Source organism: Helianthus annuus, chromosome 13 (genome assembly GCF_002127325.2).
Source record: "Helianthus annuus cultivar XRQ/B chromosome 13, HanXRQr2.0-SUNRISE, whole genome shotgun sequence".
In the NCBI taxonomy this organism is placed as follows: Eukaryota; Viridiplantae; Streptophyta; class Magnoliopsida; order Asterales; family Asteraceae; genus Helianthus; species Helianthus annuus.
The window spans coordinates 77341783-77355433 of NC_035445.2; the positions used below are offsets into that span (position 1 = coordinate 77341783).

At 37.6% G+C, this 13651-nt stretch overlaps 1 protein-coding gene across 1 annotated transcript; it reads left to right on the forward strand.

Annotated features, from left to right (window-relative positions):
- Positions 1 to 6233: 6233 nt before the first annotated feature.
- Positions 6234 to 12223, forward strand: LOC110898260 (ankyrin repeat-containing protein At5g02620). Its single transcript, XM_022145023.2, has 4 exons — positions 6234 to 6717; positions 7630 to 7989; positions 9499 to 9908; positions 10873 to 12223. Exons 2-4 carry the CDS (start codon positions 7659 to 7661, stop codon positions 11761 to 11763), a joined length of 1632 nt encoding a protein of 543 aa, XP_022000715.1. The 5' UTR covers positions 6234 to 6717; positions 7630 to 7658; the 3' UTR covers positions 11764 to 12223.
- Positions 12224 to 13651: the final 1428 nt, after the last annotated feature.

Here is a 13651-nt window from a genome sequence, read left to right on the forward strand (position 1 = left end):
TTTTCTTAACAGAGTTAAGAGCGCATGTAGGTGTTCACAATGTTCGTTCTGACTTTTGGAATAAATAAGTATATCGTCAATGAAGACAATTATGAATTTATCCGAATACGGTTTACAGATCCTATTCATCATGTCCATAAATGTTGCAGGAGCATTTGTTAATCCAAATGGCATGACTGTAAACTCGTAGTGACCATACCTAGTTCTGAAAGCAGTTTTAGGTATGTCTTCTTCTTGTACCTTCAACGGGTGGTATCCAGAGCGTAAATCTATCTTAGAAAAATATCTAGCTCCCTGAAGCTGATCAAAAAGATAATTAATTCTAGGTAATGGGTATCGATTCTTAATTGTAACTTTATTCAATTCCCTGTAATCGATACGCATTTGCATGAAACCATCTTTCTTTTTCACAAACAACACAGGTGCTCCCCAAGGGGATGAACTAGGTTGTATGAATCCTTTGCTTAATAATTCATCTAATTGCTTTTTCAGTTCTAACATTTCGGTGGGTGATAACCGATAAGGTGCCTTAGCTATTGGTGTAGTTTCAGGAATTAGATGAATTCTAAATTCTACTTCCCTATCCGGTGGTAATCGTGGTAGCTCTTCTGGGAATACATCCGGGTATTCTGATACTACTGGGATTTCCTTAACTTCCTTACCTTTAGTGTTAATGATTACCGAAATCATATACACTATTCCTTGCTTTCGTTCAATACTAGCAACCTTCATTACTGAAATGAACTTCATTGGTTTACGTGGCTTATCTCCTGTAACCACAATTACTTCTCCTGCGGGTGTATGAATTTCTATGGAATTCTTATCACAGAGGATTCGAGCATGGTTGGCTACTAACCAATCCATTCCTAGCACGACATCGAATCCAGCTAAATTCATAGGTAAAAGATTTGCAGAAAGTTTATGGCCTGAGAGTTCTATCTTTCCTTCTTGCAGAATCTTATCTATGTTAACAGAATTTCCATCGGCCGTTTCTACCATATAAATCTGCTTAAGTTTGGTTAAGGGTTGCATAAGAGCTTGGCAGAATGAAGTATTTATAAAACTTTGGTTTGCACCAGAGTCAAATAATACCTTTGCGTAAACATCATGTACAAGAAACGTACCAGCTATTACATCTGGAATCAGATCTGCTTCTTGCGTTGTCAGCTGAAAGGCTCTAGCATTCTTCTTATTAGTTCCTTCCGCAGGTTTGGCCTTGTTATCAGCTAGCTTGACCAGTTTAGGGCATTCTGGTCTGAAATGTCCGGTTTCTCCGCAATTGAAGCAAATCATGGATTTCTTCCTGCAATTCTCCTCTTGGTGGCCCGGTTTCTTGCAGAAATTGCAATTTTCTTTACATTTTCCAAAATGTTTCTTTTTGCAATTCCCGCAAAATGGCGATATGGAGGGTTGTCCGGTTCCCTTCCTTTTGAAATTACTAGTATTTCCCACACGAAATCCTTGGGTAATTTTCTGAGCCAATTCCTTTTTCCTGTTTTCTTCTCTTGTACGTACCAGCCCGTCGGTTAAGGTATTAGCCAATTCAACTGCATCGTCAATTGTGCTGGGTCTCGTAGCTTTGACGATATCACGAATCTCGCTAATTAAATCCCAAATATAGCCAGAAAAAAGTATCGATTCTGGCGAAGCCAGAGTTGGTACAATTCTGGCATACTCGAAGAACTTCGAAGTATACCCTCGACAGTCAACATCCACCATTCGGTGGTTCAGGAACTTATTCGCCATTTGTTCCTTTTCAAATTCGGGACAAAACTTTCTTTCCACCAATTGCTTAAATTCTTCCCAATTCATGGCATAATACATGTCACTTCCCTTGGCTTGCAATACCGTATTCCACCATTCTAATGCCTCTCCTTTGAAAAGGTGGGAGGCATACATGACCTTATCTTCCTCGACGCATTTACTAATTTTAATTACTGCTTCGGTCTTTTCCAACCAACGCAGTGCGACAGTTGCCCCTTCATTGCCTGTAAATTCGACTGCCTTACAGGCAAGAAATTCTTTATAAGTGCAACCAGGTGTTGCAACTTTCATTTTCTTAAGAATTGGGGCTTGAACCACATTATTATCATTATTGCCGCCTCCGTTTACACTGTTACTAAAATTATCGTCGCGCGTGCGTTTACTATGGTTGGCTTGCAAAGGTTCAACAGGGCTTTTAACAGCAGCGACGATTGCCGGGATAACATTGGCTATTCCCTGGGCAACGATATTTTCTATGTCTTGCCTATTAAGAAAATGATCCTCATTGTTTTGTTCAGATTGATTAACTTCATTAACTGGTTCATTGACGGCGTGTTCCATCTGATAATTAACAATATATATAAATTATTGGCCCAAAAATGGATAGCAATTAAACACAACAGGATAATCACACATAATCAAGTCAACACGTATAGCCAAAATTGTCGACCTTGCGACTTTCATATTTTTATATATATTAGTATGCATCGATACACACCGTGTATTTTACAAAAGTTTTATTTTAATTATTATTATACAATATTATATTATTACTATTATTATTATTATATTGTTTTTATATTATTATTATTATTATTATTATTATTATATTACACAAACATCACCACCACAGTCAGCTGTCCTATCAGAAACGACGCTCCCTCTTGTCGTATTTCCATGAGATCTTTTCTCCCACTTCTCGGATTCGAGTTCCTGCGTCCACCAGTTCCTCACCATAGTGGCGGAGTTCAGCTAAATTTTCTGTGCTCATAGGTGGGTATGGTGGAGGTTCAGGATCAAACTGGGGAAAATAAACATTGGGGTTATTCATGAAGTTCTGAAATTGCCAGCCGCTCACTCGCTCGTCCACCATTCTTCCAGCTCTCCTGGTAGAAGTTGGGGGTTGACAATAGGGTCCGGTATTGCATGTTCCAAATTAATTGGAAGTTGTGATTGAGCAGGGAAATTGAAGAGGTTTTCATCGGCAGGTCCGATGAGATCACAGTTTGCAAGTTTGCGATCCAGTTCTTCCCAAGGCGGCATCTCCTGGGCCTGACCTGAGCTTTCCCCTATCTCCTTTCCTTTCCCTTTCTCTTTCGGATCCTCAGTCTTTTTCACCTTCTGGGCAGCTGGCTTCTTCCTACGTCCGCGTTTCCAGTCCAAGATTCTCATCCTTTTTAGGCTTTGGTTTCTCCTGCGGTTGGGCCTAGAACATTATTGGCTCCTCAGTATCTGCTTGGTAGCCAGATTGGGTTCCTATGATATCCATATCGGTGGTATGGATTGTAAAGTTTCGGAGTGCCTCCGACAGTTCATTCATGTTGTTAGCACACATGAAGAAACACACACAATTTTAAGTTAAAAATCTTTTTGTTAAATTAAATTTTCACAGAATCACAGAATGGCAATTTGGAGAATTAAGTATTTCTAAATACTTAGTTGGCTTAAATCAGTGGCTCTGATACCACCTTTTTCTTTCACGGGCCCCGACCCGGTTTTACCCGTCAGGAGCCGCGGGACAGAAACCTGTGGTATTGGTGTTTATTTTGGCAGCGGAAATTTAACAGGATCTTTTAAACTGAAAATACCCAATTATTTTATTTTACATTTTGGGACAAACCCCATAATTTACAATAAGGAAATTTCACGAGGAAATTCCCTGTTTACACCAAACATGTTTATTTATTTTACTAAGCCACTTTCTTCAAGCTGTAGTGCTACGCGACACTTTTCCCTGGTTCACAGTAAATCACCTGAAACATGTTTAAAAAGATTTTATCAGCGGGGAAATACTGGCGAGTCATTCAATTTGTACAAAACGACACATTGTTATTATTTACAGCATTAAGAGTTTTCACATTTGCCCCTATCTATTAATTAGCTGGTTCAGTTGTCACTCGACCGTATATATGACTGTGGACATATCACTAAATTAGGCTCGCCCACCTAACGTGATAAATCATTAGTAGTAATGTGCACAAAACCCCCACATACTGCCAGAAATTAAAGATTAGCAAAGACTTAATCACTGCAAAATATAACTGGAAAACATTTAGGGTTTTGTAAAGCAATTTGATAAAAAGAGAATGACTCACATTGCAAGTTTAGTTGGACAGAATTTTGCCTACTGATTTAGCCTCGTAACTTAGTTAAATAACAATGCACACGAAACTAGGTTAGTAACTTAATACAACATTTACGATAAACTCACGAAATCAAAACCCTCACGACGAATGACAAAGCAGCACTTAAACATCCATCGAATCGGTTTCAATCGATCAGACATTGTATCGTAGCAGTGATCGAGTTATTACCCTGTAATCGTAGCAGCGTTTCCCTATGTAAATCTATGAAATTGAGTAGTATTTTTCATCTTTGAAGAAGTTTTACGAACACAGATGAAAAGGCCATGCACTGCTCGTTATATAGCTGAAATTTGAGTTTCTCGCGGCCCGCATAAACATGAAGAGTGTCTTACGCGGCCCGTGAGGGCCACCCTAGCTACGGATAGGGCTAGCGTGTCACGCGTAGGCTTGCCACGTGTCTGACACGTGGCCTGGAAGCTTATCCGGATCATCAACAAGTTGTCGCGGCCCGCGTAAGCTTAGCTTAATTCTTACGCGGCCCGCGAGCGACCAATAAAATTGAATTTCTTTGTTTTTCACAAGGATTAGGGTTTTAGGGGTCCGGGTTTCTACTTACGGAGCGTTTTAGGACAATTTCGTGCAGGTCCTTACAACAGGAAAGGAACGGAAAAAATAAAATTAGATAGATCGCATGGAACAAAATGGTAAAACCTAGGAAGTATGGTGGAACTGGTATAGGGAACCTACTGAGGGCAAACTTAGCTTTAATGGTAAAATGGTGGTGGAAATTCAAGGGAAACCCCAACACATTATGGGTTAGAGTCATCAAGTCCATCCATGAAAGCAAAAGATAAAGCAAAAGTTTTTCGTTAAATAGAAAATATACCAGTACATGGAATGACATAATGTCAATAGAGAAGGAGTTGGCGGAAGCATGAATCATAATGAAAGATAACATCAAGGTAGTTATTGGTACAGAAACAAAGATTAGTTTCTGGGCCGACATCTGGGTGGGGGATAGCACGTTAAGAGAACAATTTCCTAAGCTTTATAAAACTAAAAAAATAAAAATATAAAAATTGTTGATTGTGTTAACAAGTTGGAATCCGAAGACCAATGGTGGCTCAACTGGACCAGGCCACCGAATAATGATAGTGAGCGGACCGAATGGACAAATTTGTCAACAGTCTTATATGGTTTCAAGTTTTGTGCAGGTGCAGATCGCTGGATATGGAGAGCAGACAAGGATGGTTTCTCGATCGCGGGCTTGATAGACCTAATTGAAAAGAGTGCATCGGCCGAGAATGATGAAGAATGGAAGTACTGGACCAGATTGGTGCCTCCGAAGGTCAATTATTTCTGTTGGAGTGCATGTATGGGAAGAATTCCAGTGCATGACGAGTTACTAAAGAGGGGCGTTGAAATCCAACACCATTGGAGCCCAAGATGTGAAGCATTTGAAGAAACAGTTGACCACCTACTCATCACATGTACGATGGCGAAATCTATTTGGTGGAACATACTGGCCTAGACGGAACTACCCATGAATTTGCCTCTTATCTCAACTGTGGAAGCTTTGGAGTGCATCAACATTCTTTCAGGATCAACCGCTTGGAAGAGAATAATCAACTTAGTGTTCCAAACTACTATGTGGCACATTTGGAAGGCAAGGAATAACAAAGAATTCAATGGTATCCAAAAGACGGATGGAAAAGTTATACAAGATATAAAAGCAGACACGTTCTTATGGTTAAAAGCTATATCAAAGTTTAGTGATATTGCGTCGGAGAGATGGTTGATTTTAAAATTTGAGATATAGTCATGTAAGCTAAAGTGTTTGGTTTGGGGTGTGGGGGGGGGGGGGTTTCTTTTATTTGTATTATATGTTTTCAGGTTTTACAGCATATGCTGGTCGTGTTCTATAATCGTAGAATTCGATCGTTCAAAAAAAAAAAGGATAACTAAGTAGATAGAAATTACTAAGATAATATTAAAAAGAGTAGTTTTTATCGAAACAAGCCATAACTTTATCGACACATTAGTGAAACTTTATTCATACTTTTACAATCTTACCCCATATAGACGATCAATAACATCACTGTAAAAAAGTTACCAATTTTAGGAACTCGCATATAAATCCAACATCATCCAATTCAAATCTAAGATGAACTATATATAAAAAAAACAATTAAGATGAACTATATAGAAAAAAAAACAATTTTTTGGAGAAAAGCATGTTACATGCCACAATAGTACAATCTCATGGTCAAAGATAATTCAATTCTTTCACTTCACCAACAGTCAAATTCATATAAGAAAACGAATATTGTGATGCAGCAAGAAAGACCACCACTACCACTAAAGGATGCATATGATTGATTGCTTCAATCACTATTCTCTCTATTAAACTACTTTTTCTTCTTCTTCTTCCCATCCTTTCAAATTACTAAACTTTATTAATTTAATTTCACTTGCTTATCACCCACCATTTTCAATCCTATTATTCCTCATCAGACTTTCAAATTCTGTTCTTCAATCTTTCTTCAAAATCCCCAACTTCTTCTTATTATTATTAGCTTGTTTCTGCAATTTCCCACATGGATGGAGTGATTTGTTCATAGATTCTTCAAGATTCTTCATAACCCATGTAAGATTCTTTCATCTCTAGGTTATGATCATCAAAAGTTTTGATTTTTATGCAAGATTACTGTTCTTTAATTTGAACAGAGCAATACCCACATAAAGTAATGATTAGTATGATAATAATCTTGATATTTAGGTTTGATTGATATGGGTATCTTTTGTAACTCATTAGAACTAACAAAAGTTTTGATTTTTGAGCAAAATTACTGATCTTTAATCTGAACAGAGCAAAACCCATCTAAAGTAATGATTAGTATGATAATAATCTTGATATTTAGGTTTGATTGATATGGGTATCTTTTGTAACTCATTAGAACTAACAAAAGTTTTGATTTTTGAGCAAAATTACTGATCTTTAATCTGAACAGAGCAAAACCCATCTAAAGTAATGATTAGTATGATAATAATCTTGTTATTTAGGTTTGATTGATATGGGTATCTTTTGTAACTTATCAGAACTAACAAAAGTTTTGATTTTTGAGCAAAATTACTGATCTTTAATCTGAACAGAGCAAAACCCATCTAAAGTAATGATTAGTAGTATAATAATCTTGATATTTAGTTTTGATTGATATGTGTATCTTCTGTAAATCATCAGAATTAACAAAAGTTTTAATTTTTTTTTATTAATTTTTTTTTTACAAAATTAGTGTTTTTTGATCTGAACAGAGCAAAACCCACCTAAAGTAATGGTTATTAAGATAATATCATAAGAATCTTGATATTTGGCTTTGATTTATATGGGTATGTTTTGTAACTCACCAGAACTAACAAAAGTTTTGATTTTTTTTTTTTTTTTACAAAATTGCTGTTCTTTGATCTGAACAGGGAAATACCCACCAAAAGTAATGGTTAGTAAGATAATAATCTTGATATTTAGCTTTGATTGATATGGGTATCTTTTGTAACTCATCAGAATTGGGATTCCGATCATAATCCGGTCAGATGGATTCTCCGGTGACCGGAAACCGGCATCAGAGCCTGAGCAGAAACCGGACAATGGAGAAAAGAGATGATACATCTTTGCATATAGCAGTGAGAGCAGGGGATGTGGATTCGGTTATGGAGATTTTGAGTAGTACAGGAGAACAAGAATTGAAAGAATTGTTGTCGAAAACGAATCAATCTGGCGAAACAGCTCTTTATGTGGCTGCAGAATATGGTTGTGTGGATTTTGTTAGAGAGATGATGAAGTATTATGATTTGGAGGCTGCTGGGATCAAGGCGAAGAACGGGTTTGACGCGTTTCATATCGCGGCGAAACAAGGCGATCTTGGTATGGATTTCGATATAAACTCATGATGCTTGTTTTGTATATGTTGTCAGTTGTTTTGTTAATTAATTGTTGAATACTGAGGTCAAATGAAGTAAATTTGACCTGAAATTTAATATAGGAGGTTCTTGAGAAAAAAAAAGGAAAACTAAATCATATGATCAAATAGTATTATAAATTTCTACAAAGAGATAAAATTGGTGGATTTTTTTTAGCTTGGGAAGTAATAAGTTTGACCAACAAAGTCAACTTGTACCATTTTCTTAGGGGTTGTTTGTTTACCTCTTAATGAGGCTCTTAATGGTTCAGACCTCTTACTGGTTCAGCACTTAACGGTTCAGAATGTTTGTTTCACGAGCAGAGGTCTGAATGGTTCAAACATTTGCCTCTGAATGGTTAAGATTTATACAGAGTCTGAATGGTAAAGACCTCTAATCTGAGTTGGTCAGACATTTGCCTCTAAACGGTTAACCATTATACAGGCTCTTAATGGTTCAGACCTCTTACTGGTTCAGCACTTAATGGTTCAGACCTCCTCTTACTGGTTCAACACTTAACCATTCAGATGTTGCCAAATAGCCCCTTAGATCGGTTTCCATTTACCTAATAATTTGCGACACAACAAGTTCTTGATAACCTTAGCCTTGTAGTCTTGTACCTAGTAAATTCTCCTTCATTTTTTCATAAGTTTGACCTGAAAAGTCAACTTGTAACTTTTTCTTGAAACCGTGTAGTGGTTGGTCGGCTAATATGGGGCCGCATAATGAGTTCTTGACAAATCAAACAATCAGGCCTAGAAGTTGATTAGGTATTTTTGCATAAATGTTAATGATCAGGAAATCTTGAATTTGGAAAGTAATAAGTTTGACCTCTAAAGTCAATCCTTACCATTTTCCTAGAACCGTTTATTGATTGGCAACATTTTCCTAGAACCGTTAATTTGCGATATAATGAACTCTTGACAACCTTAGCAATGTACTTAGCATGAATTCTCCTTCATTTGTTCCTACGGTTGACCTGAAAAGTCAAAATGTAACTTAGGGGCCGTTTGGCAACATCTGAACCAGTAACTAGTAAGGCTCATTAAGGCTCGGCTCGTTCGAGCTTTTAACTTAGCCGATCCCAAGTAGCTCTCGAGTCTCTAGGCTTGTTTACACCCCTACCAATAAGTGTTGAACCGGGTAAGAGGCTCTGAGCCAGTAAGTGTTGCTGTTTGGTTGGACCTCCGAATGACTGTGCAGAATGACTATTTTACCCCTCTGAACTATTTTGTGTTGGATGAAATGTATCTGTTTAGTCAAACACTTGGAACTGATTATTCGATTTAACACATCCAAATGCTCCGTTAATCAACGGTTAGAAACGTTATACTCAACTCGTTTAAGTTATGATTCAAGACGTCTCACCATCCCATTGTTGCACACGTTTAAGTTATACCACACTTTTTAAAAATTCAATCTTTAGTATTATTGACCTATTGCATTAAATCTTGACCCGATTGTTTCTTTTCAGAGATATTGAAGGTTCTTATGGAATCACAATCCGAGCTTTCAATGACGTTTGATCAAACGAACACAACGGCAGTACACACGGCTTGTGAACAAGGTCATATCGAGGTGGTCAAATTCTTATTGGAGAAAAATAGTAGTATGGCGACTATAGCCAAAAGCAACCATAAAACCGCCTTACATTCTTGTGCACGAAAGGGTCATTTGGATGTAATGAAAGCGCTTTTGGAGAAAGTACCCGAAATCGCCACTAGAGCGGATAAAAAGGGACAAACCGCTCTTCATATGGCTGCTAAAGGACAAAGTGTTGACATTGTTAATGAACTTATTGCGGCTGATGATGGACTCATAAACATGGTTGATAAAAAGGAGAACACTGCGTTACATATAGCTACACGAAAGGGTCGCTTAGAGGTAATCATGGATTATTATGCTCTTGTTTTAAGTTGACTTTGACTTTTGAGGTCAAAATGGTAGTTTTTACTTTCGGGTTTTGTTTGAATTGTAGTTTGAGATATAAGTTTAAGAGTAAAATGCCATTTTGGTCCCTGAGGTTTGGTTACTTTTGCCACTTTAGTCCAAAACTCAAACCTTTTGCATCTGGGTCCCTGTGGTTTCCGTTTTATTGCCATTTTGGTCCAAAAATGAAATCAGGTCATACTTGTCTTATAAAATCCTGTAATTTTGTCATTTTCCTCAGGGGGCAAATCAGGTCATATTTGTCTTATAAAATATGGTATTTATTTGTAAAAAAGAAATGATCATTTTGCCCCTGCGGAAAATGACAAAATAACAGGATTTTATAAGACAAATATGACCTGATTTCATTTTTGGACCAAAATGGCAATAAAACTGAAACCACAGGGACCCAGATGCAAAAAGTTTGTGTTTTGGACTAAAGTGGCAAAATTGACCAAACCACAGGGACCAAAATGGCAGTTTTCTCTAAGTTTAATGTTGCAGTAACATTTCGAGAAAGTTGACTTTGAATCTGACTTTTGAGGTCAAAATGCTAGCTTTTAAATTTGATTTTTTTCAGATCGTATTTCAAGTTAATTAACTCGTGAATATTGCTTGATTTCACGGCCTCTATTTTCTCAAAGGCTCTTAAGATTGTCATAGTTTCCTTTCAAGAAAGTTGACTTTGACTTTTTAAGTCAAAATACTTATTTTTAGACTTGAAGTTTTCTCATTTATCTCTAACTGTAGTTTGTTATGAAGTTTACTGTCTTACCTCCCAATAATCTGAAAAAGTTGGAAAGAATCCCTTACAATTTTAATTTCAAAGTGTGGTGTTTTGACTTTGACTTTGACTTCTGAAGTCCTCAAAAGTCAAAACTCATGAACATTGCTTAATTTCATGGTTCTCAATTTGCAGATTGTTCTAGCACTGCTAAGTCACAAGGAAACAATACAAAAAGACGCCATCAACAAATCTGGAGAAACCGCACTCGATACTGCAGAGAAATTTACCCGACCCGATATCGCAACCGTCTTACGAGAACACGGAGTTGTGAATGCAAAGTCATTGAAAAAACCACCACCAATGAACCCCGCGGCTCGGGAACTCAAACAAACTGTAAGCGACATAAAACACGAGGTCCATGACCAACTCGAGCACACGCTCAAAACTCACAAACGCGTTAAAGGGATCGGAAAACGTATAAACAGAATGCACCATGAAAGCCTCAACAATGCCATCAACTCCACCACTGTTGTGGCGGTTTTGATCGCTACGGTAACCTTTGCAGCCATATATCAACTGCCCGGACAATACGCCGATGGATCATCGGAACCGCCCCAACCGCCCCCTGTTGATAAAACGTTAGGTGAAGCAAACATATCTGGAAATCCCGAGTTTATCGTTTTCTTGATCTTCGACTCACTTGCGCTATTCATATCGCTAGCGGTGGTGGTGGTTCAGACGTCAATCGTGGTGGTGGAACGACGGGCTAAGAAACAAGTGATGGCGGTTATCAATAAGTTAATGTGGTTAGCATGTGTTTTTGTTTCGGTAGCGTTTCTTGCTCTTTCGTTTGTCGTTGTGGGAAACGAGAGGTGGTTGGCGGTTGGGGTGGCGGTTATAGGGTCAGTGACATTGGCATCAACACTAGGAACAATGTGTTACTGGGTGATCATGCATCGGATCGAGGCTAACAACTTAAGGAGTATACGTCGGTCGGCGAGGAGTAGCAAGTCGCTATCGGGATCGGTTTCCATACACTCGGATTCCGAAAATGATGATTTCAAGAAACTATATGCCATCTGATTCTTCACTGCTAATGAACCATTGTTCTGTTATAAATGCAAATAAAAATACCATGTTTTGCAAGAATAAATGATTTTGGACAAAGTTTTTCAAAACTTTGCAATTCTTGCAAAGTATAGGGTTCTTTTTGTATTTTAACATAAATGAGGGTTTGTTTAGAGCAAATTGTCAAAGTATGATGGTTTAAAAGTTAAACCTGAGGGTATCTTATTGCAACTTAGTTGTTGTATCAAATCAGCTACAAGTTCATATGTATATATATATATATATTTCCAGAGGGAGAGAGAAGGCATGCATGTTTTGAGATGCTGCTATATGCATTAGTTGTTGTACTATTTTGTATGTGCATTGATGGTTGTACTCTAGGTTGGGTGGGTCTTAATATGCTACACCTGGGATTGTTCTTATTGTATGTATTTTAGTATATAGTAATGGTTATAAAAGTGTATTGAGGTTCTAAGTATTCTATTATATATAATGCTTGATCTAGAGTAGGCCTTATAGGACCGGCACGTTAGGGTCTAATGTGCCAGGTCAAAACGGGTTCAGATCAAATTGGGGTTTTGTTTGAGGTCAAAACGGGTTCAAATTAAATTGGGGTTTTGTTTGAAACGGCCGTCTTATTAAAACTCTCACTTTTGTTTGGGACAATATGGGGTTGAACTAAAATTTTCTTTTATTAGAAATAAACCATAATAAATTCTCACTTTGTTTTATCTTTTACGACGCATAGTGATAACAAGTATTGTTTACAAGCCTAAGTACTAAAGAACCGCATACTAAAATAACTAACATACATACATGATTAATTAACTACTAATTATTAAGTAACATTCTACTAGAATTAGGCAACATAGTAGGAGACTTTTTCTTGTCACTCATTTTACGATTCTCTATCTTTAACGTTAGCGCCACATCACTATATTTGAGTTTCGTCTTTTACATCCCAAAAGGGAGGGTATGGGTCTTTTCCTTCTCACCCATCCTAAAAAAAGGCATAGGTAGGTGGGCATGAGGTGATTAGTCATGTGAAAAATGAGAGGGGGTATGGATTTGAATGAGATCATCGGTGGAATGCCCACCTCCGTTCTTGAATTTGCTCGGTACCGAAATACAAGGAATGGTATAGCTAGTGGTACCCACATGCAACCTAGGATTTATTCTCGAAACCGATTGTGAAAAACTCTACACGTCGTGTGGCCCAACAATAACACCTCACCAATGCAGATGTCAATCTACAATTTACATTGTCTGCGAAACATAAATATAACATCATATCACACTAATCCCTAGTCTGACTTCTAAACAATCATCACTTCCATTGGTTATTGACATGCGTCTCGACCCAGTCAAGAGTGACGTGCGATACATGCTTAAAATAGACGTTAGCTTATGCTGATGAGTTTATGAATATACACAAGTTTCGTAAAATCACATTAGTACAATCATGACTTGTAACCAGCCTATGTAATTATCGTTATAACCCGATCTCACCACTGGCATCCTGCAGTGATAAGCATCCTAATATAGTCAAACCTAACTACACCACATGTCGATGTACCTACCGATAAGAAGGTCCCCTACATACATGTATATGTATGCCGAAGTTTTATCTATGACATATCAGATTCGTAAACTAATCATGAGTTTTCAAGACATATTCATGACAATTACAACTTAGATAAGCATGTTCATATAGTAAAACATTCATAAAACTTACCCTAGCTCTAGGTGATACTACAAGTGATTAGAACTTTACCCCCTAGGAATTAAGGTAATCTTAGGCAAGTAAGGGGTGGGGTACTTGCTAGTCATCATCGTGGTCGGCTTTGAGAAACCCCACCTAGTTTAGGCATGGGTGATCATCCACACCTAGAACACGATTAAG

Excerpts from the sequence above, each read along its gene's own strand:
- LOC110898260 (XM_022145023.2), top strand. The coding sequence starts at position 7,659 with ATGGATTCTCCGGTGACCGGAAACCGGCATCAGAGCCTGAGCAGAAAC. Across the intron at positions 7,990-9,498 it reads GGCGAAACAAGGCGATCTTG|AGATATTGAAGGTTCTTATG; the intron begins GTATGGATTTCG and ends GTTTCTTTTCAG. Across the intron at positions 9,909-10,872 it reads CACGAAAGGGTCGCTTAGAG|ATTGTTCTAGCACTGCTAAG; the intron begins GTAATCATGGAT and ends CTCAATTTGCAG.